Genomic DNA, 24613 nt, shown 5'->3' with positions numbered 1-24613 from the left:
TGTATTCTTCATCGCCATACTGGCGTATCACCCGGCGTGATCGTATGGGGTGCCATTGGCTACACGTCTCGGTCACCTCTTGTTCGCAATCAAGGCACTTTGAACAGTGGACGTTACATTTCAGATGTGTTATGACCCGTGACTCTATCTACCCTTCATTCGATCCCTGCGAAACGACCGCATGTATGGGACTTTCTGGATACAGAAAATGTTCGACTGTTGCCCTGGCCAGCACGTTCTCCAGATGTTTCACCAATTTAAAACGTCTGGTCAATGGTGGCCGAGCAACTAGCTCGTCACATTACGCAAATCACTTCTCTTGATGAACTGTGGTATCGTGTTGAAGCTGCATGGGCAGCTGTACCTGTACACGCCATCCAAGCTCTGTTTGACTCAATACCCAGGTGTATCAAGGCCGTCATTCCGGCCAGAGGTGGTTGTGCTGGGTACTGATTTCTCAGGATCTATGCACCCATACTGCGTGAAAATGTTTATCACATGTCAGTTCTAGTATAATATATTTGTCCAATGAATACCCGTTTATCATCTGCATTTCTTCTTGGTGTAGCAATTGTAATGGCCAGTAGTGTAAGTGCACAATAACATCCAACTCTTAATTTTTGCAATCCATAGCCAAAAGCTAAATTATCTCTTACTGTAGTGGACGAACACGTCATAGACCTGCTCATTCAGCTGTTCGAGTAACCTGTATAAGAATACTGTTGTTCTATATGCATTTTCAAGGACAAGATAGCGTTTGATAAATTCACACCAGGATCAGTGTTTCTGTGTTTTCGTACATCTTTTTATATAGGAAAGATATTTCCAGTGGAAAGAAATACCGATTTGTGTAAGTGCTACAGACAACTTTCGATAAAGAATACATATGTGAATTAGAAACACCTTAATTTGACCTGTAAGTATCATGTCGTAACATATCATTTGAAAGACATAAAAAGAAATCACGATTAAACTGTAGATTCTCCACCTCACAGATCAGATGAGTTATGATGTAAGTCACTCGCAGAGCCAAATACGCAGTGAAGTTGAAAGTTTTCAGTCATAATTGACAGCTCCCAAATTTTCCAGTTTTACTCTTCTGTGAACACGCGAGCAATTTTGCTATGGTAATTTTTGCCCACTTGGCCATAGCTGTGGAATAGTTGTTCCTGACTCAGCTGTGGTGGTTTTCATCCGATGGCGTTCTTTGCGTTAACGGTGGCTACAACTACGTGCCTACAAATACCCTAGCAACCAGTAATACACTGGCGTTCCACAGGTGGCCAAACATCAGACATCATCCTCTGTAGCCAGCTTACACGTCAGCAAATCCACTACCGACCAGTGCTTGCCTCAAGTACACTAACTCTTCAGCAGCCATCGCAAGATGTGCCACTGTCGCTGACAGCTGCACATGCTTTCACAACCATGGCACCACCGGGTGTCACTGCCTGCAAACAGGTCGCACCATACCCATGTTCTCCGACCATGTTTAAGCCAGAGCACAACCACAAAGCGCCAATTCACACCGAGAACTCCATGAACGACCTCTCTTGGCTTTATGTCAACCGCTGTCTCGGTCCATCGACCAGTCTTTCGTGGAACCTCTTGCTACCTGCTCTCTGACGCCAGTCAGTCTACTGAGGTTGGATCTTCGCCTGCATCACTAACTGAAGCTGCAGGAGTCTGCGACACCAAGATAGCCGCTAGTACTGAGTTCCAGAACATTCGTATGTCGTAGTGTCCACGCAATCATAGAGAGTGCACCATGCGATACATAAAATGCTATTTTAGTAATTGTGAATCACTTTTTCAAGGCTGACAATCCGCCATAGTTTTAGCTTTCCCGCACATTAATATAGAGACTTGATTGAGCGCTATTTCTTGTGTTTGTGTAATTAAGCTCTAAGGAAGGAGAAAAAAAGTGAGCTGCACACGTGTTCATGCCATTTATTGCTTGGCATCTTGTCATTTCGGTTATGGCATCTCGTTTCTTATTCGATTTACTGGCGTCACTAAGATGTTGGCTTGCCTGCCCGTGAGTGGCAGCAGCAGCACTTATCGATACGAGTACCGTGGTATTACCTTTGGAGCGATCGCTGGTATTTGCGGGTCGTGTTGTGTGAATCGGGGAATTGCGAACGGACAACAGTTCGGTTGGGGCGCAGCAGCGGGCAGGTCTGTGCGGCGCGAGGGCAAGCCGGGGCCACTGGCGGCATGCTGGCACTGCCGGATCGAGGAGAGGTAGCTGCGAGAGCAACGAATTCGTTGTACACCGAACCCTGGACGTTTAAGTTGAGTGTAGAGTTAACTGCTAATGCAACCAAGAATAACTGATTCACGGCGCCATCCACAATCATAACCGTATCCTGCCCCATCGTGAGAAACCAGCTCTCAACTGGTAGCACAGCGTGTTTACGATTGTGATATTCCCATTTCAGTTACTCTCGGTACAATTGTAGTTCTGACAGTGTTACTGGGTATTTATTTTGGCATTTTGTTCTTTTGGGTGACTAATTCCAATGGCTGTCAGGCAGTGCCGCAGGATCGGCCTGTTGAGGAAGGACCGCCTCATTTCTGAGCTGGCGATAAGGCATCAGCCTCTTGCTACCGTTCTTCAGCCGTTTGACGTCTTGCCAGATGTTGTGGATGAGGCAGAAGCAGCTATTGAGTTTTTGTTTAAGGCCATTAGGGGCCTTGACGACACCATAGGCGTTTTGGAAGGCACTCCACCCAGTGGCAGTCAGTTAGACAGGGTGCGGACACAGTTAATGCATTTAACTAACTGGGTAGCCGATTTAGCGGCGTTCAGGTTGGAGCAGCGTTATAAGAAATCAACCATCGAATTGGGGTCCTTGGTTAATGATTTTCAGTTTAAGCTTACATGTTTAGAACTTGATGGAAAAAGGACTGAGGATCAGGAATCTCTATCTCCAAAGTGGCGTGGGAGCCAGTCCGGGAGTGATGCTTTTGCGTGTTCTGAGAAGCCGACTGGGGTGGCCGAGCGCTTCTAGGCGCTACAGTCTGGAACCACGCGACCGCTACGGTCGCAGGTTCGAATCCTGCCTCGGGCATGGGTGTGTGTGATGTCCTTTGGTTAGTTAGGTTTAAGTACTAAATTCTAGCGGACTGATGACCTCAGAAGTTAAGTCCCATAGTGGTCAGAGCCATTTGAAATTTGCCTTCCGAGAAGCTGGACACAGCGTTTGCTAAGTAGCCTAACCCTCTGGTGCACCTCCTTCGTGACATCACAGAATTAGTTATAGAACGACTCGAGCAAACTGAAATCTTATTTTGGTAGTTGGTTCGCCTTGAGCAACACGCTGCTGCCTTTGGCATTTCGCATCAAGTAGTTTTGTCGCTATTCTATCCGTTAGCTAGAAGCGAATTGAGGACCCCCGTGTCCCGAGCAATGGCAGAGTGGTTCTCTTTGCAGCAATTGAGGCAGTCGGTAATTAATGAAAGAGTGACCATCAGGTCGGGTGTCGCTATATCTGGCAGATGCAACAAGAGAAAGAGGAGTTACATGAATATGTGGACAGAATCAAGACTGCCTGCTTGGCCTTGTTCGTTGATTTGCCAGAAACGGAGTTAGTTTCTATTGTCCTAAGGGGAATGCGCGCCGTGGATAAGTCGCGCTTTGTTTTCGTGATCGTCCTTCAACCTGGGAAGAACTTCGTCCGCTGTTGCAGCGACATCTGCTTTACCGCTCGCGGAGGAGGGATGCCATAAGCTAAGTTTCAGCCCGCGGGCGTTGTCAAGGAAAACTCGGAATTAGCGACATGGGCGGAGACTGCTACGAGGGAACCGCGGTGTTGTTTCAGGTGTGGTCAGACAGGTCATTTAGTTCGTTCTTGCCTTCAGCCGCGCGCGCCCAGAGCCAATAACTGACGCCGGGCTGGGCAGAGCCTTCGGAATCGAGCCTTTAAGCATTGGTGTACCGGTGTCGTCACCCCATCATCACCGCCCCTGCCTTATATTTGTTCTCGGGTAGGTGGCGAACCTATTTGTGCCCTTTTGGATTCTGGTAGCTCTTTTTCGTTGTTGAGCTTGGAATGGTTTCTTGAAATTGCTCATCTTGCGAGACTTCGGTCTCTCCCTTCTCCAGTGATGAGATGTCGAGTTGCCAAGGACCAGGTGTTGCCTCTGGATGGTTGGGTCGGAGGGAGTATCTCGGTTGGCGATTTCTGCTGGCTCTTGTCTTTGGCTTCGATTAAGAAGCTGCCGGTTGACTTGATTTTGGGATGTCACTTTATCGATAAAACCGGTCTGGTCTTGGATTATTCCGGGCACATCTTCTTCTTCAAGTTCGCTTCTGCTCAGAAGTTTGGATTTTGTGAAAGTGCGAAGCGTACAGCGCATAGCGGAATGTTAGCTGTTGATGCTAATGCTAATAAGTTTGATCTCACTCATTTGTCGTCACAGCTGGCCTCTGAATTAGGCGATTTGCTGCGGGTGTTCCCTGAGCTACTCTGTGATAGACTGGGAGTTACTTTTATTTATTTTTTATTTATTTATTTATTGTTCTGTGGGACCAAATTAAGGAGAAGAGAAGATCCAAAGAAGAGCGGCGCGTTTCGTCACCGGGTTATTTGGTAACCGTGATAGCGTTACGGAGATGTTTAATAAACTCATGTGGCAGACTCTGGGTTGTAGTGAAATGCAGGAAGATCTGCAGCGGATAGGCACTTGGTGTAGGGAGTGGCAACTGACCCTTAACATAGACAAATGTAATGTATTGCGAATACATAGAAAGAAGGATCCTTTATTGTATGATTATATGATAGCGGAACAAACACTGGTAGCAGTTACGCCTGTAAAATATCTGGGAGTATGCGTGCGGAACGATTTGAAGTGGAATGATCATATAAAATTAATTGTTTTAAGGCGGGTACCAGGTTGAGATTCATTGGGAGAGTGCTTAGAAAATGTAGTCCATCAACAAAGGAGGTGGCTTACAAAACACTCGTTCGACCTATACTTGAGTATTGCTCATCAGTGTGGGATCCGTACCAGGTCGGGTTGACGGAGGAGATAGAGAAGATCCAAAGAAGAGCGGCGCGTTTCGTCACCGGGTTATTTGGTATCCTTGATAGCGTTACGGAGATGTTTAATAAACTCAAGTGGCAGACTCTGCAAGAGAGGCGCTCTGCATCGCGGTGTAGCTTGCTCGCCAGGTTTCGAGAGGGTGCGTTTCTGGATGAGGTATCGAATATATTGCTTCCCCCTACTTATACCTCCCGAGGAGATCACGAATGTAAAATTAGAGAGATTAGAGCGCGCACGGAGGCTTTCAGACAGTCGTTCTTCCCGCGAACCATACGCGACTGGAACAGGAAAGGGAGGTAATGACAGTGGCACGTAAAGTGCCCTCCGCCACACACCGTTGGGTGGCTTGCGGAGTATCAATGTAGATGTAGATGTAGATGTAGATGGTCATGGAACGAGTCAATACATGAAATTATAACACGATATTAGAAACAGATAAAATGAAATATAAAAAAAACATATTCAGGTGACAAGTCGTAAGTTTAAATGAAGACAATCAACAATGTAACACTGGAATTTGCTTAATTTTTTAGCTCTTCCAGGAGCTCCTCGGCAGAATAGAAGGAGTGAGCCATGAGGAAACTCTTCAGCTTAGACTTAAAAGAGTTTGGGCTACTGCTAAGATTTTTGAGTTCTTGTGGTAGCTTATTGAAAATGGATGCAGCAGAATACTGCACTCCTTTCTGCACAAGAGTCAAGGAAGTGCATTCTACATGCAGATTTGATTTCTTCCTAGTATTAATTGAGTGAAAGCTGCTAACTCTTGGGAATAGGCGAATATTGCTAACAACAAACGACATTAAAGAAAATATATACTGTGAGGGCAATGTCAGAATTCCCAGATTTTTTAATAGGGGTCGACAAGAGGTTCTCGAACTTACACCACATATAGCTCGAACAGCCCGTTTTTGAGCCAAAAATACCCTTTTTGAATCAGAAGAATTACCCCAAAAAATAATACCATACGACATAAGCGTATGAAAATATACGAAGTAGACTACTTTTCGTGTTGAAGTGTCACTTATTTCAGATACTGTTCTAATGGTAAATAAAGCAGCATTTAGCTTCTGAACAAGATCCTGGACATGGGCTTTCCACAACAGCATACTATCTATCCGAACGCCTAGGAATTTGAACTGTTCCATCTCGCTTATAATATGCCCATTCTGTCTGATCAAAATATCGGTTCTTGTTGAATTGTGAGTTAAAACTGTAAAAACTGAGTCTTACTGTGATTTAGCATCAAATTATTTTCCACAAGCCACGAACTTATTTCATGAACTACATTATTTGTTACTGTTTCAATATTACACACAAGATCCTTCACCATCAAGCTGATGTCATCAGCAAACAGAAACATTTTTGAATCACCTGTAATACTAGAACTCATATCATTTATATAAATAAGAAACAGCAGTGGACCCAGCACTGACCCTTTGGGAACGCCCCACTTAACAGTGCCCCATTGAGACTGAACATCACTACCACTCTCAATATTGCGGAGAATTACCCTCTGCTTTCTGTTCTTAAAGTAAGAGGCGAACCAATTGTAAGCTACTCCCCTTACTCCATAATGGTCCAACTTCTGCAGTAATATTTTGTGGTCAACACAGTCAAAAGCCTTCGTTAAATCAAAGAAAACACCTAGCGTTCGCAACCTTTTATTTAATCCGTCCAAAGCCTCATAGAGAAAAGAGAATATAGCATTTTCAGTTGTTAAACCATTTCTAAAACCAAACTGAACATTTGACAGCAAATTATGTGAATTTAAATGCTCCAGTAACTTTGTATATACAACCTTCTCGATAACTTTAGCAAACACCGATGGCATAGAAATAGGTCTAAAATTGTCAACATTATCAATGTCTCCATTTTTATAAAGTGGCTTCACTACCGAGTACTTTAATCTGTCAGGAAACCGACCACTCATAAAGGAAAAGTTACAGATATGGCTGAGAACTGGGCTAACATACATAGAACAATACTTCAGTATTCTGCTAGATACCCCGTCATATCCATGAGAGTTCTTGGTATTTAGTGATTTAATTATTAACTCAATCTCCCTCTTGTCAGTATCATGGAGGAGCATTTCAGGCAACAGTCTCGGAACACTTTTTTCTAAGAGCGCTATATGATTCCCTGTTGGGACTAGGTTTCTATTTAGTTCACCTGCTATATTCAGAAAGTGATTGTTAAATACTGTACATATTTGCGACTTATCAGTAACACGGACATTCCCACTACGCACTAATTCTATATCCTCGACCTGTCTCTGCAGACCAGCAACTTCCTTTACGACTGACCATATGGTTTTAATTTTATCCTGAGACTTAGCTATTCTATCTGCATACCACATACTTTTTGCCTTCCTAATAACATTTTTAAGCACCTTACAATACTGTTTGTAATGGGCTGCTGCATTTAGATTTTGACTTTTTCTGACGTTTTGATATAATTGCCACTTTGTTCTACAAGATATTCTTATCCCTCTAGTCAGCCACCCAGGCTGCCTGTTTGTGCTAGTACCCTGTTTTAAACGTTCTAACGGAAAGCAACTTTCAAAGAGCATCAGAAAAGTCTTGAGAAAAGCATTATATTTATCGTCTACTGTATCAGCGCTATAAACATCTTGCCACTCTTGTTCCTTTATAAGGTTTACAAAGGTCTCTACAGCAACTGGATCAGCTTTCCTGAACAGCTGATGACTATATTTAACACGTGTTGCAGCATAAAAATCTTTTAAAGTTAAAATTTGCGCATCATGATCTGAAAGGCCATTCACCTTTTTGCTAACAGAATGCCCTTCTAGTAATGAGGAATGAACAAAAATGTTATCTATGGTTGTTCTACTGTTCCCTTGCAATCTCGTTGGACAGAATACGGTTTGCATAAGATTATATGAATTAAAGAGGTCTACCAGCATCCTCTTCCTTGCACAATCACTTATACAATTAATATTGAAGTCACCACATATAACTAACTTTTTGTATTTCCTATAAAGTGAACCAAGAACCTCCTCTAGTTTTAGCAAAAATGTTGTGAAATCGGAATCTGGGGATCTATAAATAACAACAGTTACAAGTTTAGCTCCGTTAAATTTAACCACACCTGCACAACATTCAAACACCTTTTCAGTGCAGTACTTTGAAACATCAATTGACTCAAATGCGACGCCGTTTTTCACATACATGGCTACTCTCCCACACCGCAAAGAGCTCCTCGGAAAGCAGCCAGCCAACCTGTATCCTGGTAAAGGAAGCCTCTGAATTATCTCCTTATTTAAGAAGTGTTCAGATATACCAATAATTTCAGAGTCAACATCTATAAGCAGTTCACTAACTTTATCTCTAATACCTTGTATATTTTGATGAAATATACTAATTCCCTCATTACTCGGATACCTAAGCTTTGTCAAAAGTGATTCCCTTGTTAGAGAGACTTCCCTTAAGCAGGAATACCTATCAGCTGACTTCAATCTAAAAAAGGTGCAGCTCTAACACCCACTACTGCAGGAATTTTCCCATGAGTGATCCCACCAACCCCACCTATGCTGTCACCTATAAGCTTTGCCAACCTCCCCTTCCCATACCTGTTGAGGTGCAGGCCGTCTCTAGTGAAACCCGTCCTGCTGATAGACTCACCGACACCACTGAAATGTGACCCATGCTTTCTGTCATCAGCGCACGCCCAAGTCTCATGTTATTACGCCTGACGGCTGTATTAAGATGAGGCCGATCGTGACGCTGAAACAGTTCCACGAAATGCACATTCGTGTTGCCAGTCTGAGTGGCTATCTTTTCCAGGTCACCATCTATGTTATACTCCCCATCCCTATCAATACTATTACCAGCCCCACCCACAATCACTACCTGATCCTCTTTAGTAAAATCCATACATAACCCCCCTATGTTAACAGTCACCTGAGCCAACCCTGCATTAGGCTTCACAATGCTGGTGACCTGGTACTCACTCCCCAGCACTTCCTGCAACTGCTGGCCTACACCTCTGCCATGAGAACTACCTAACAGCAAACCTTCTTCTTCCTCTTCGATTTTGCAACTGTTGTAGGCACAGTAACTACTGAGGTCTGCTGCATACTTCCTACATCTACAGCTACTAGAGATTCCTCTCCACTAGACTCTGACAGTTGGTCATATCTATTGTAAACACCAATAGCAAAACTATCTGAAAATCTTCTTCTCCTAGCAGATCTCTTGCCAACAGCCAGCTCCCATTCCCCAACCCCCTTCTCCCTCCTCATCCTATCTAGTTCCTCCTGTGCGTTTTTAAACTGCACCTGAAGGGCACAGATCTTACGCTCCTGCTCCTCTATCAATTTACTCTTGCTACATAACCTGCAGTTCCAGGAGAGGATCTCACCAGAATGCCCACTGGCTTCCCCACTGCATTCCCCCCAGTGAAAATACTTCGAACAAGTCTCACACCGCAATCCACTACTCACGAACCTACGGCAAAGCCCACACTTCTCACTCATGGTAAAATTTTACTTTTTCTAAGTTCCGCTACTACAATAAGAAGATGTTAAAAACCTGACTACAATAATCACAAACTTACTCTACAAGGGAAGTAACTACTATTATTAACAGTGTTAATAAACAACAGATGTGAATATAACAAAAGACTAATACAGAAAGAGAATCAAACGTCTGACACAGTAACGAAGCTGTAAACAGTTCCCAAAAGGTTCTTCTGAAATTATTTCACCAGAAAACACTAAGAACACGGGTTGAAGACTACTAAAGTTCCTAAATAAACCACTATACACAAACAATTAATTAGTACTTAGCTTTCGATGCGCCGCTACAGCTGCAACTGGTCAGCGCGGAATGTCAAGTGCTCTTAACTACCATATCCGTCTCTCTGATGATATTACAGTCAGGCAGTCCCCGTATCGCCTCTCACGGCCTAAAATGCTTGAGCAAGGAATTATTAGGCTTTCTACATCTGCTTATGCCTTCCCCATATTCCTTGTTCCTAAAGATCAGGGGCGGGATTTTAGGCCTGTTGTTGACTACCGGCGTCTGAACACCAAGGTTGTCTTCGAATCAGTTCCTCTACCTGATCTTCATAACTCTTATACTTGGTTTGCCGGCGCTAATTGTTTCACTGTGCTCGATTTGAATAAAGCCTATTATCAGATTCCCTTAACTGAGGAATGTAAGCACATTACTGCATTTTGTACTGATTGGAATCTGAGTTTAACAGGGTTCCCTGTGGCTTGGCCACTGGCGCAGACGTTCTTACTCGTTTGCTGGATAATATTCTTGGAGACTTGAAATTAGTCTTTGTTTATAGTTATTTGGACGACTTAGTGATTTACAGCCGTTCGTTCCAGGTGCGTTTGGATCACGTTCAGCAAGTTTTTGCTAGATTGCGGGGAGCCGGTTTAACTGTTAAACAAAGTAAGTTGACATTATACAGGCAGCAGGTATCCTTCTTAGGTCACCTTGTATCAAGCCAGGGCTTTCGCACTGACCAGGAGCGGACTAAGGCATTGAGAGCTCTCCCGCCGCCTACTGATAAACGTGGGATCGCCAGGTTTATAGGCATGGCAAATTATTTTAGGCGTTTTGTTCCTAATTTCGCGCAGCTGGCGCCTCCTTTGAATGAACTACCCCGGGTTCCCGGGTTCGATTCCCGGCGGGGTCAGGGATTTTCTCTGCCTCGTGATGACTGGGTGTTGTGTGATATCCTTAGGTTAGTTAGGTTTAAGTAGTTCTAAGTTCTAGGGGACTGATGACCATAGATGTTAAGTCCCATAGTGCTCAGAACCATTTGAATGAACTGCGCCGGAAAGGGGTGCGTTTTGAATGGGGACCTGCCCAGGAGGCCGCGTTTGAGCACATTAAGGCAGCTATAGCCAACCCTCTAGTTCTCAGAGTGTCGGATTTCAGTAAAAAATTCATTGTACAAACCGACTCATCTAATGCGGGAATTTCGCCGTCATCCTCCAAGATTCCGAAGGTCAAAGGCAGCCATTAGCGTACGCGTCTCGTACGTTAACCAGTGCCGAACTCAAATATTCCGTTTACGAATGTGAGTCATTGGCGGTCTTGTTTGCGCTGGAGAAGTATCGCTTTTAGAAACTGATAATCAAGCATTAAGCTGGGTATTAGCCAGGCAGCGCAAAACTGGTTGTATCGCCAGGTGGTCAGTACGCATTTCAGCGTTTCAATTCGAGGTTAAATGCATAAAAGGGACTGAGAACATACTCGCGGACGTCCTCAGCAGTATGTTCACCGAACACCCACCGGATGAGCGCGTCCAAGTAACGGAGGAAGGCGATCTTAGTTGTGTCGTGTTAGGCGAAAACCCTCATTGGTTTGGTGATGTCGCCGAGCATCAGGGCCAGGAACCTATAAGACCTTGCAAAAATTAAGGGCCATTTGACTTGGCCATCCATGCGCCGGGACGTTCGAGAGATGGTTTCTCGGTGCCGGTTGTGTCGTGTGGCCAAACCTAAGAACACTGCTCAACAGGATTTCTTGAGTTCTGAGCGCGAAACCTGCCCCAGGCACAAACTTTATATCGATTATGTGGGACCTGTACCTCACACCAAGAGCGGTCATCGGTACGTAATGGTTATTATTCACGCGTTTTCGAGGTTTACCTGGCTTCTTCCGAGTCGTAACGTAACTGCTGGTCCCACTGTCTCGTATTTAACTAACGTTTTCAGTGTTTTTGGGCTCCCTAAACAAATCGTTAGTGATAATGTCCCGGCCTTCCTTTCGGCTCCCATTAAGGTTTTCTGTTTTCAAAACAGTGTCAAGCAAATGATCACTACACCGTGCTACCCGTAGGGCTCTTTTGCCGAGACGGTCAATCGTAATCTCAAATCCGCATTGATAATTTCCCATCAGAAGACGGCCAGTAAGTGGGATTCTCCCTTGGCTTAGTCTCGCCTTCAATACCGCCAGCCATGAGACCCTGAAGGATACTCCGGCCTCCTTGATCTTTACTTATCCTGTTAATTCCCCCCTTTCTAACTTATGGGGAATTCAAGATCTAATCCCTGCGAATATTACCCCTCAGATCGCCAGGAAAAATTGGAATTGTGCCAGGCGCAATATTCTCAGGACCCACAACAGGTAGGCTGTGCGCTATAATCGTAATCGGCGAGTCTTTATGGGTAAGCCAGCAGACCAGGTGTATGTCCGTAATTTTCCCGGGAGGGAGGTGCGTGTTGGAAACCTCGGTAAATTCACTAACCGTTTTCTCTGGCCCTATACTGTTATGCGTATTTTAGGCCCTATTAACCTTCTGGTTAAGGACAATCGCACCGGAAAGCAATTCTGGGTCCATCTTAGCATAGTTAAGTTGGCTTAGACCAATAGTAGGGCTACCTTCGGGTTGATGTTTGGGGGGAGGGAGGGTGGGAGGTTGAGCCGTGCGCGGCTCGTGTTTATGCCGTTTCTTGCTTGGCATCTTGTCTTTGCAGTTATGGCATCCCGTTTCTTATTTGATTAACTGGATTCACTAAGTTTGCTAGCTTGTCTGCCCGTGAGTGGCAGCAGAAGCGCTTATCCATACGAGTACTGTGGTACTACCTTTGGAGCGACCGCTAGTATTTCTGGGCCGCGTTGTGTGGAGCGGGGAGCTGCGAAAGGACATCAGATCTGCAGCGAGTAGGTCTGTGCAGTTTGTGGGCAAGCCGGGGCCGCTAGCGGCATGCTGCCACGGCCAGGTCAAGGAGGAGTACCTGCGAGAGCGACGACTTCGTGGCACACCAAACCCAGGATGTTTAAGTTGAGTGATGACTTAACTGCTAATGCAACCAAGGGTAACTGATAACGACCCTATCCATAATCGTAACCTTATTCTGCCCCACCCTAAGAAACCAGCCCTCAAGAAGATTTTATGTTTTCGTGAACAAAACATTTTATCCATAGTCTACTGTCCATCTATTTTCCATGTCGAACATGTTGTTTGGCTACAACAAATGCCGATGAGGACAATTATTTTCATCAGCTCCAGCTCCACCTCTGGTTCTAGCGCTACACTCAACGTTCGTCCCAGAACGGTTGGCGATGAGGGTAAATAAATTCACTGGCTAACGCACTACAGCTCTCTTCATAGTAACTATTCAAATTTGAGCCTATCACTGAAGACGGTTTCAAAGACTTCAAGCTCCGTCACACCATTGGCGACGCCATCGCGGGTTTCAAAGTTTCATCGCTAGCAGTGGTTACTTTCCAATTATCTCGGCCCACTTCAGTTAGTAGCAAAGTAGTTTGTCAACTTGCTCTGACTTCTACGCTACTCACCACATAGAAAAGACCTACTTTTTCTATAACTTTGTGTGATAACTTCCTGTTTTCTTTGGAGTACGTTCATCATTGACACCACCATGCGTTCTACTCCTGTCCCTCGTGCACAACATGCATTATGCAGCACCACACACACGTACTGTCATTTGGGACGACATACTGGATCTCCACAGCCTCCATAAAGTGCCTGCCCGGTCCACAGCCGCCGGTTGGTTGCTCTGGAGCCTGCCTCTTCCGGCGCAGCATTGGCTCCCTGGTATTCCTCTACTCCGCGCTTTTACTTGCAGTTTATCACATATGGACCTTTGAGTGATATCCACCAATGGGCCTTCAGCCGCTCTACAAATTACGATCGCATTGTGTCGTGTTATCCGTTTACCGGTGTCCGTCAACCAAGGATATGTGCCTCCAGTGTTCCACATGCGCCATCTGCTACAGCTACAGCAGCGGTGAACATTTCTCCAGCTGCCTGAAGTTGATATTTTTCAACATTTTTTAAAAACATACGCAGCATGTCTTTCGAGCTTAAATTTTTCGCATTGTGTTTCGTTCGGTGTATTCGTCACGCATAAAATATTTCAGGGCAGGTTTCCAAGTTGGTTTAGACTGTTCCCTTGTCAGTTACTTCACAAGATGCAACGCCTCAAGTTTTCCCTGGGATCATTTTCATAAAGTGCTACAGAAACAAGTGAACACTCACCTGTAATATCAAAATCACCACCGTCAGCAGCGCCATCAGTGACACCATATTCGCCATCACCGCCATCGAGCAAGCCGTTGACGAAGCTACCGTGATGAGGTCCACTCGTGGGGCCCATGTCTCCTATGAAGAGAACAAACACTGTAAATCCTAAATTGTCTTACTGCGTCGCTCAGCAGTCTCTCTTTACACGAAGTCACAATGTTTTACTCAAAGAGATAGAACACCATGGAGACACTACACTGCTGCAATAGTGAATAATGGTGTCCACCCTTATCCTGGTTTTAGTATGTCAAATCAAATACGCATGGTCTAGAATTGCAGTAAATAACTTGTAAAATAACTACACAATAACAGCCAACTCTTAATTTTTGGCATCCATAGCCAAAAGCTAAAAACTGTAGTGTACAAACACGTCATAGACTTGGTCATTCAGCTGTTCGAGTAACCTGTATAAGAATACTGTTGTTCTACACAATAAGTTATATGCATTCTCAAGGACAAGATAGAGTTTGATAAATTCACACCTGGATCTGTGTTTCTGTATATTAGTACATATTTTTATATAGAAAAGATATTTCCAGTGGAAAGAAATACCGAATTGTGTATGTGTTATTTACAATTTTCGATAAAGAATACAGATGTGAATTACAAACACTTTACTTCGAAGACAAATGTTGATGGTGTTGAAACAGCAACCGGCCACAAATTTATTTTCAGTTCCTTTATGCAAAAGGTACCGTTACCGGTTTCGAATGACTGCGATTCATATTCAGACGGTTTTCATGCTTTCATTACATGTGGTGCGTTTTTTTACAGGTCAGTTGTCCTAAAATATAAATAATACATAATTATAAGCACGCCACACAGATGGTTGCGTTGCAGATTTGCGTTGGATGTGACTTACGTGAAGTGGCGGTTTGTAGTGTTTTGTTTTCATAGTCTAAGAGATGTGAATACATTCCCACTACATTCTTATCGTTGCACACGTAAATTTTTCTCACTGAACACTTTAGATTTGTCACAGAATAGATTTCTAACACTCACCAAATGTTTTGATACATACAACGTGCTTTCAAACATATGAGTGCTATGGTATATCGTAACATTATATAGATGTCCCATGTTTGGAAAAAGATCACGTATGCAACTGAAACGCTTTTTACACTAGTACGGAGATTCATTGATTTAGTGAGTTTTAGAGCGAATACTCTTACATTAATTATAAAGTTATTCCATTCTTATAGTACTGTGTAGTACATTATTTATTTACGTTTAGCATCATGAGAATTGTAGTTACTTATAAATTTGCTACTTGATCTGCAGATATGCGTAGGAATATTATTTGCTTTGAAGGGTGGAAAATAATTGTTGGAAATTTTTCAGGAATGGGGTGTTAGCTAACTCGGTTTGTTCATTAATGATATAGTTGGGGGTGCTGTTTTTGTATGTGTGTAATTCTATTTTTTCTAATGTGTTCATAGTGGCTCCTTTTCTGGTGGATGTAAAATTTTTAAGTTATTATCAATGTTTCTCACTGAATGGTTTTCTTCAGCAATATGGGTATCAAATGCAGGTTTTTTCAATTTTCCAAGCTTTATAGCATCAATGTGTTCTTTGTATCTAACTTCAAAACTTCTACCTGTCTGTCCAACGTAGAATTTTGGGCATGTATCGCATTTGAGTTTGAATATTCCTAATTTACTACAGGAACTCTAGGAGGTATTTACATTATGAATTACTTTCTGTTGTAACTTATTATTTGTGAAAAATCTGATTGTGATATTATTCTTTTTAAGTAAGTTTGCTATTTGGTATGATAGTGGGCCTATGTGTGGGAGAGTAGAATATTTAGGTTTGGCTTCTGTGGCACACTGATTTGGCTTGGAGTGCATGTTGTGTGGATTGCTGTGAAGTGGATCTATGGTTTTTGTTTGCATTTTGTTGTGGAGTTTTTCTATTATTATGGGTTTATATCCATTATTATGAGCAACTGTTTTATTATATTGATTTTATTTTGTTGGTCTGTGTTACTCATTGGTACTTTTTTAATTCAGTGTACCATGGCTCTGAAATATGCCATTTTTTGTTGGTGGGGGTGGCAAGATGAGTTGTCAATACTGACATCTGTGGTGGCAGATTTTCTGTAAATACTAAATTGATGTTTATAATTACTATTGCAAATCTTCAGGTCATGAAAGTTAATGCTTTTATAAGTTTCATGTTCAACTGTGAATTTAATATTTTTGTGCATTTTGCTTAGATCTGCTGCTAATGTATCAATTTCATTGTTTGTACCATCAAAAAGCAGAACTGTATTATCAACATATCTTCTGTAGTATATTATTTTGTTTGAGATGTGCTGGTTGGTTGAGAAGAATTTTTGTACTATGTGGTTGATGTAAATATCAGCCAATATCCCAGCTAAGCTACTTCCCATTGCCAGACCATCATATTCTTGGTACAGTTTGTTGTTGAAGCTAAAGTAATTACGCTGTAGAATAAGTGTTGCAACCCTTGTTCACTCAAGTACGAGCAGCTCTTAGCGGCTCGCCATCTTATTTACAACTATTCATGACGTCGCCTTTCCGGGTTACATTTTTTAATATGTGACCTGTAAGTACTGCATCTCTTTCCAGTCAGTACAAACTTTAATTTTATTAACGTATTATATACCTAATATGTTTTAGAACAGTTTAATTCTGAAGACGACGCTCATAGTAGCGTCGAAACCTGGTCAATTTTGACTTAATGTTTGTGACCGAGGGCTTATTTGTTTTAATATATTTCTATGAGTTCATACTTCTCTGCAATACTAATTTTCTTCTATTTTAGCAGATTGTTTATTATAATGTTAATAGTCTCTTTGAAAGGGATGTTCGTGTATAAGTTGACTATGTCTGGTAATGCTAATTCAGCTGTTGGTGGGATGGCGATGTCTTTAATTAAGCTTATGAGTTCAGGTGTCTTATGTATGGTGTAGTTTTTTCAAATGTATAGTATTTGGTAATGAGGTCTTTTAGTTTACGGCTTATGAAGTATGCAGGGCTGTTTCTTGAGTTAACAATCGGGCGAATGGGACAATTTTCTTTATTAAATTTTGCTGTGCACGTAGTTTTCGTGCTGAAGGATTCATTGTTATGCAGTTACATATTTCATATTTGTTCAGTATAAAGTTATAGTTTTGTAGTTGCTTATGGAGTTTAGTTTGGAATTTTATTCTTGGATCAGATTTTAGTTCAGTAATATTGCTGCTATGGAAAAGTTGCAAGGTTTTCTCTACGTATTTTCTTTCATGAATTACGACTAAAGAATTTCCTTTATCAGCTTTTACTATGAGTGCTTTACTTTCAGATAGTTTGCTGTTAATATTTTTCATATCATTAAGTTCAGTATTTTTGCGGGTATTATTTGTTTGTAGTTGTTTCATTGTCAGTTTATTTGACTTGTATGCAAGTGCATCTTTCTCACATGTGTCTGAAGATGAATGGTAATGATTCGAAGCCAGTAGCGGTACCTTTTGAATACAGGAACTGTAAATAAATTTGTGGCTGGTTACTGTCTCGACACCATCGACATTTGTCTTCAAATACCAGCCACGTTCTCCAGTCATGTCATCATAACACAAGATTGCACTTTACTTCCAATTGACCTGTAAGTATCATGTTGCAACATATCATTTAAAAGTAGAAAAAAGAAATCACGATTCAAACATAGATTCTCCGCTTCGCAGATCAGATGCGTTATGATGTAAGTCACTCGCAAACCCAAATATGCGATGAAGTTGGAAATTTTCAGTCATAAATGTAAACTTCCAGATTCTCCAGTTTTACTCTTCTGTGGACATGCGAGCGGTTTTGCTACGGTAATTTGTGCCCACTTGACCGTATGTGTGGAGTAGTAAGTCCTGACTCAGCTGTGGTGGTTTGATCCGATGGCGTTCTTTGGGTTAGCGTTGGCACCAACTACGTGCCTACAAATAGTAACCAGCAACACACTAGCGTTCCACAGCTGGCCAAACATCAGGCATCATCCTCTGCAGCCAGCTTACACCTCAGCATTTCCACCACTGACCAGTGCTTGCCTCAAGTACACTAACTCTTCGCGAGATGTGACAGTCTCGCTGACAGTTGCACATGCATTCACAACCATGGCACCTCCGGGTGTCACATGCCTGCAAACAGGTCGCACCATATCCATGTGCTGCGACCATGTTTATGCCAGGGCACAACCACAAAACGCAAATTCACACCGAGAACTCCAAGGACGATTTCTCTGGGCTTTATGTCAACCGCTGCCTCGGTCCGTCTACCAGTCTCTCGTGGAACCTCTTCCTACTTGCTCTCTGAAGCCCGCCAGTCTACTGAGTTTGGCTGGATCTTCGCCTACATCACTAATTGGAGCTGCGGGAGTCTGGGACACCAAGACAGCCGCTAGTGCTGACTTCGAGAACATTCGCATGTCGTAGTGTCCACGCAATCAGAGACAGTGCACCATGTGAGACATTAAAAGCGATTTCAGTAACTGTGATTCACTTTTTCATGGCTGACAATCCGCCATGTTTTTGGCTCTCAAGCACATTCATATTGAGACTCGATTGAGCGTTATTTCTTGTGTTTGTGTAATTAAGCTCTAAAGAAGGAGAAAAGAAGCTTTTATGTTTTCGTCAATAAAACTTTCTATCCATAGTCTATTGGGCATCAATTTCCCATGTCGAACATGTTGTTTGGCTACAACAACTGCCGATGAGGACGATTATTTTCACCAGCTCCAGCGCCGCCGCTGGTTCCAGTGCTACGACTTGACGTTCGTCCCAGAACAATTGGCGATGAGGGTAAATAAATTCACTGGCTAAAGCACTACAGCTCTCTTCAGAGTAACTATTCAAATTTGAGCCTATCACTGAAGACGGTTTCAAAGACTTCAAGCTCCGTCACACCATTGGCGACGCCTTCGCGGGTTTCAAAGTTTCATCCCTAGCAGTGGTTACTTTCCAATTATCTCGGCCCACTTCAGTTAGTAGCAAAGTAGTTTGTCAACTTGCTCTGACTTCTACGCTACTCACCACATAGAAAAGACCTACTTTTTCTATAACTTTGTATGATAACTTCCTGTTTTCTTTGGAGTACGTTCATCATTGACACCAACATGCGTTCTACTCCTGTCTCTCGCGCACAACATGCATCATGCAGCACCACACACAAGTACTGTCATTTGGGACGACATACTGGATCTCCACAGCCGCCGGGTGGTTGCTCTGGAGCCTGCCTCTTCCGGCGCAGCATTGGCTCCCTGGTATTCCTCTACTCCGCGCTTTTACTTGCAGTTTATCACATATGGACCTTTGAGTGACATCCACCAATGGGCCTTCAGCCGCTCTACAAATTACGATCGCATTGTGTCGCGTTATGCGTTTACTGATGTCCGTCAACCAAGGACATGTGCCTCCCGTGTTCCACATGCGCTCTCTGCTACAGTTAACGCAGCGGTGAACATTTCTCCAGCTGCCTAAAGTTGGTGTTTTTCAACATTTTTTAAAAACATTCGCAGCATGTCTTACGAGTTAAAATTTTCACATTTTGTGTCTTTCGGTGTATTCGGCACGCATAAAATATTTCAGGGCAGGTTTCCAAGTTGGTTTAGACTGTTCCCTTGTCAGTTATTTCACTAGATGCAACGCCTCAAGTTTTCCCTGGACCATTTTCATAAAGTGCTGCAGAAACAAGTGAACACTCACCTGTAACATCAAAATCACCATCTTCAGCAGCGCCATCAGTGACACCATATTCGCCATCACCGCCATCGAGCAAGCCGTTGACGAAGCTACCGTGATGAGGTCCACTCGTGGGGCCCATGTCTCCTATGAAGAGAACAAACACTGTAAATCCTAAATTGCCTTACTGCGTCGCTCAGCAATTTCTCTTTACAGAAAGTCACAATGTTTTACCCAAAGATAAAGAATACCACGGAGAGACTACACCGCTACAACAGTGAATCATGGTGTCCACTCTTATCCTGGTTCTAGTAAGTCGAATCGAATACGCACGGTCTAGAATTGCGGTAAATAACTTGTAAAATAACTACACAATAACATCCAGCTCTTAGTTTTTGTCATCCATAGCCAAAAGCTAAATTATCTCTTACTGCAGTGGACAAACTTGTAATAGACTTACTCATTCAGCTGTTGGAGTATAAGAATGCTCTTGTTCTATACAATGAGTTACATGCATTCTCAAGGACTAGCGTTTGATAAATTCTGTGTTTCTGTGTTTTAGTACATCTATTTAAATAGAAAAGATATTTCCCGTGCAAAGAAATACCGAATAGTGTGTTATTTACCACTTTCGATAAAGAATACAGATGTAAATTAGAAGCACTTCACTTTCACTTGACCTGTAAATATCATGTAACATATAATTTGAAAGACGTAAAAAGAAATGACGATTAAATCACACATATTCTCCGCCTCAAAGATCAGATACATTAGGATATTAGTCACTCGCAAAGTCCAATATTTAATGAAGTAGAAAGTTTCATGTCACAACTGTCAACTTCCAGTATCTCGTGTTTTACTCGCGAGCAGTTTTACTATGATAATTTGTGTCCACTGGGCCATATCTGTGGAGTAGTAATTCCTGACTCACCTGTGGTGGTTTGGTCCGATGGAGTTCTTTGGGGTGAGCGGTGGCTCTACTGTACCTGCAACTACGTGCCTACCATCAGCAACCAGTCACACACTCGTCTCTCGCAGGTACCAAACATCAGGCGTCATCCTCTTTAGCCAGCTTACACGTCAGCAAATCCACCACCGACCATTGCTTGCCTCAAGTCCACAAAATCTTCAGCAGCGTTCACGAGTGCGCCAGTCTCGCTGACAGCTGCACGAGCATTCACAACCATGGCACTGCCATCACAGGCCATATTTCACCTACGGGTGTCACGTGCCTGCAAATAGGTCGCACCATATCGATGTGCTGCGATCATGTCTATGCCAGAGCACAAGCACAGAAAGCCATTCATACAGAGAACTGCATGGACGACTTCTCTAGGCTTTACATCAACGCAGCACCACACGTAAGTACTGTGATTGGTGGTGATCTCCACAGATCCAAAGGGACCTAACCACGTCCTGTAAAGAGCCTCCTCGGTCCGTAGACGCCGGGTGGTTCCACGGGAACCTACCTGCACTACTGGCCATTAAAATTGCTACACCACGAAGATGACGTGCTACAGACGCGAAATTTAACCGACAGGAAGAAGATGCTGTGATATGCAAATGATTAGCTTTTCAGAGCATTCACACAAGCCTGGAGCCGGTGGAGACACCTACAATGTGCTGACATGAGGAAAGTTACCAACCCATTTCTCATACACAAACAGCAATTGACCGGCGTTGCCTGGTGAAACGTTGTTGTGATGACTCGTGTAAGGAGCAGAAATGCATACCATCACGTTTCCGTCTTTGATAACGGTCGGATTGTAGCCTATCGCGATTGCGGTTTATCGTATCGCGACATTGCTGCTCGCATTGGTCGAGATCCAGTGACTGTTAGCAGAATATGGAATCGGTGGGTTCAGGAGGGTAATACGGAACGCCGTGCTGGATCCCAACTGCCACGTATCACTAGCAGTCGAGATGACAGGCGTCTTATCCTCATGGCTGTAACGGATCGTGCAGCCACGTCTCGATCCCTGAGTCAACAGATGTGTCGTTTGCAAGGCAACAACCATCTGCACGAACAGTTCGCCGACGTTTGCAGCAGCATGGACTATCAGCTCGGAGACCATGGCTGCGGTTACCCTTGACGCTGCATCACTGACAGGAGCGCCTGCGATGGTGTACTCAACGACGAACCTGGGTGCACGAACGGCAAAGCGTCATTTTTTTCGGATGACTCCAGGTTCTGTTTACAGCATCATGATGGTCGCATCCGTGTTTGGCGACATCGCGGTGAACGCACATTGGAAGCGTGTATTCGTCATCGCCATACTGACGTATCACCCGGCGTGATGGTATGGGATTCCATTGGTTACAGGTCTCGGTCACCTCTTGTTCGCATTGACGCCACTTTGAACAGTGGACGTTACATTTCAGATGTCTTGCGTCCTGTGGCTCTACCCTTCATTCGATCCCTGCGAAACCCTACATTTCAGCAGGATAATGCACGACTGCATGTTGCATGTCCTGTACGTGCCTTTCTGGATACAGAAAATGTTCGACTGTTGCCCTGGCCAGCACATTCTCCAGATCTCTCACCAATTGAAAACGTCTGGTCAACGGTGGCCGAGCAACTGGCGAGTCACAATACGCCAGTCGCTACTCATGATGAACTGTGGTATCGTGTTGAAGCTGCATGGGCAGCTGCACCTATACACGCCATCCAAGCTTTGTTTGACTCAATGCCCAGGCGTATAAAGGCCGTTATTACGGCCAGAGGTGGTTGTTCTGGGTAGTGATTTCTCAGGATCTAAGCACCCAAATTGCGCGAAAATTTAATTAGATGTCAGTTCTAGTATAATGTATTTGTTCAATGAATACCCGTTGATCATCTGCATTTCTGCTTGGTGTAATAATTTTAATGGCCAGTAGTGTATTTTGTTGCAGCATTATCTCCATGGTACTCCTCTGCTCCGAGCTTCTTCCTGCAGTTTATCACGTATGAACCTTCGAGTGACATCCATTAATGGCCTTTAGTCACTGATGCTGTTACGCCCGATGTTCCTGATAACTGTCATCAAGAGATCTCAGCTGTCAACCCTCTTCCTGGAGCCTCATTTTAATGCACTTTTTCGTGCTCTGCCCAGTCGGTACAGGCGTCACTACCGATATGCCAGGACTCCCTACTAATCCTCACTCGTTATCAAATTTCCCATCCCAAATGCCCACGCATTCATATACGCACTCTGGACACAACATTTCTACATTTGAAATGTTCTCGTACGAATATACACGCTCCGGGCATGATACTGAAATTTCTCAAATGCTTCCACACTTATATACTTTTCGAGTGTTCTAGTATGCATTACTCCCTCCAGGAGCAAACTTCCTGTTTCTCAAGTGCTTCCGCACTCATGTACACCCACTAGGTGCAACGCTTCTACTTTTCAAAGGCTGTTGTGCTCATCTACGCACTCTAGGTGCGAAATATCTACTTTTCAAGAGCACTTGCATCCATTCACGCCCTCAAGGTAGAACATTCCTCTAGTATTCTGGCATTCCTGTACGCTCTCGGGGCGCAATATTCTTACTGCTCTGGTGCGTTCGCACTCATGTGTGTGCTCTTGAAACAATCCCCACCCTCCGATCATTCTACACTACTGGCCATTTAAAATTGCTACACCAAGAAGAAATGCAGTTGACGAACGGGTATTCATTGGACAAATATATTATACTAGAGTTGGCATGTGATTACATTTGCACGCAGTTTGTGTGTAGAGATCCTGAGAAATAAGTACCCAGAACAACTACCTCTGGCCGTAATAACGGACTTGATACGCCTGGGCATTGAGTCAAACAGAGCTTGGATGGCGTGTACAGGTACAGCTGCCCATTCAGCTTCAACACGATAGCACACTTCATCAAGAGTAGTGACTGGGGTATTGTGTCGAGCCAGTTGCTCGGCCACCGTTGACCAGACGTTTTCAATTGGTGAGAGATCTGGAGAATGTGCTGGCCAGGGCAACAGTCGAACATTTTCTGTATCCAGAAAGGCCCGTACAGGAACTCCAACATGCGGTCGTGCATTATCCTGCTCAAATGTAGGATTCGCAGGGATCGAATGAAGGGTAGACCCACGGGTCGTAACACATCTGAAATGTAGCATCCGCTGTTCAAAGTGGCGTCAATGCGAACAAGAGGTGACCGAGACGTGTAACCAGTGGCACCCCACAACATCACGCCGGGTGATACGCCAGCATGGCGATGACAATTACACGCTTCCAATGTGCGTTCACCGCTATGTCGCCAAACACGGATGTGACCATCATGATTCTGTAAACAGAACCTGGATTCATCCGAAAAAATGACGTTTTGCCATTCGTGCACCCAAGTTCGTCGTTGAGTACACCATTGCAGGCGCTCCTGTCTGTGATGCAGTGTCAAGGATAACCGCAGCCATGGTCTCCGAGCTGATAGTCCATGCTGCTGCAAACGACGTCGAACTGTTCGTGCAGATGCTTGTTGTCTTGCAAACGTACCCATCTGTTGACTCAGGGATCGAGACGTGGCTGCACGATCCGTTACAGCCATGCGGATAAGATGCCTGTCATCTCGAGTGCTAGTGATACGAGGCCGTTGGGATCCAGCACGGCGTTCCGTATTACCCTCCTGAACCCACCGATTCCATATTCTGCAAACAGTCATTGGATCTGGACCAACGCGAGCAGCAATGTCGCGATACGATAAACCTCAATCGCGATAGGCTACAATCCGACCTTTATCAAAGTCGGAAACGTGATGGTACCCATTTCTCCTCCTTACACGAGGCATCACAACAACGTTTCACCAGGTAAAGCCGGTCAACTGCTGTTAGTGTATGAGAAATCAGTTGGAAACTTTCCTCATGTCAGTACGTTG

At 43.8% G+C, this 24613-nt stretch overlaps 1 protein-coding gene across 1 annotated transcript in view; it reads right to left on the bottom strand.

Annotated features, from left to right (window-relative positions):
• Positions 1-19892, bottom strand: part of LOC126419430 (venom prothrombin activator vestarin-D1-like) — a 178507-nt gene extending 158615 nt beyond the window's left edge. The window contains exons 1-2 of the mRNA XM_050086619.1: positions 19775-19892; positions 14038-14160 (exon numbers count right to left, since the gene is read on the bottom strand). Of these exons, the coding sequence (XP_049942576.1) occupies positions 14038-14160; positions 19775-19892 (241 nt within the window). The remainder of the gene's footprint in view (positions 1-14037; positions 14161-19774) is intronic.
• Positions 19893-24613: the final 4721 nt, after the last annotated feature.

The sequence above is a fragment of the Schistocerca serialis genome, chromosome 9 (assembly GCF_023864345.2).
Source record: "Schistocerca serialis cubense isolate TAMUIC-IGC-003099 chromosome 9, iqSchSeri2.2, whole genome shotgun sequence".
Classification (NCBI taxonomy): domain Eukaryota; kingdom Metazoa; phylum Arthropoda; class Insecta; order Orthoptera; family Acrididae; genus Schistocerca; species Schistocerca serialis.
This window is presented reverse-complemented; position numbering and strand designations above follow the sequence as displayed.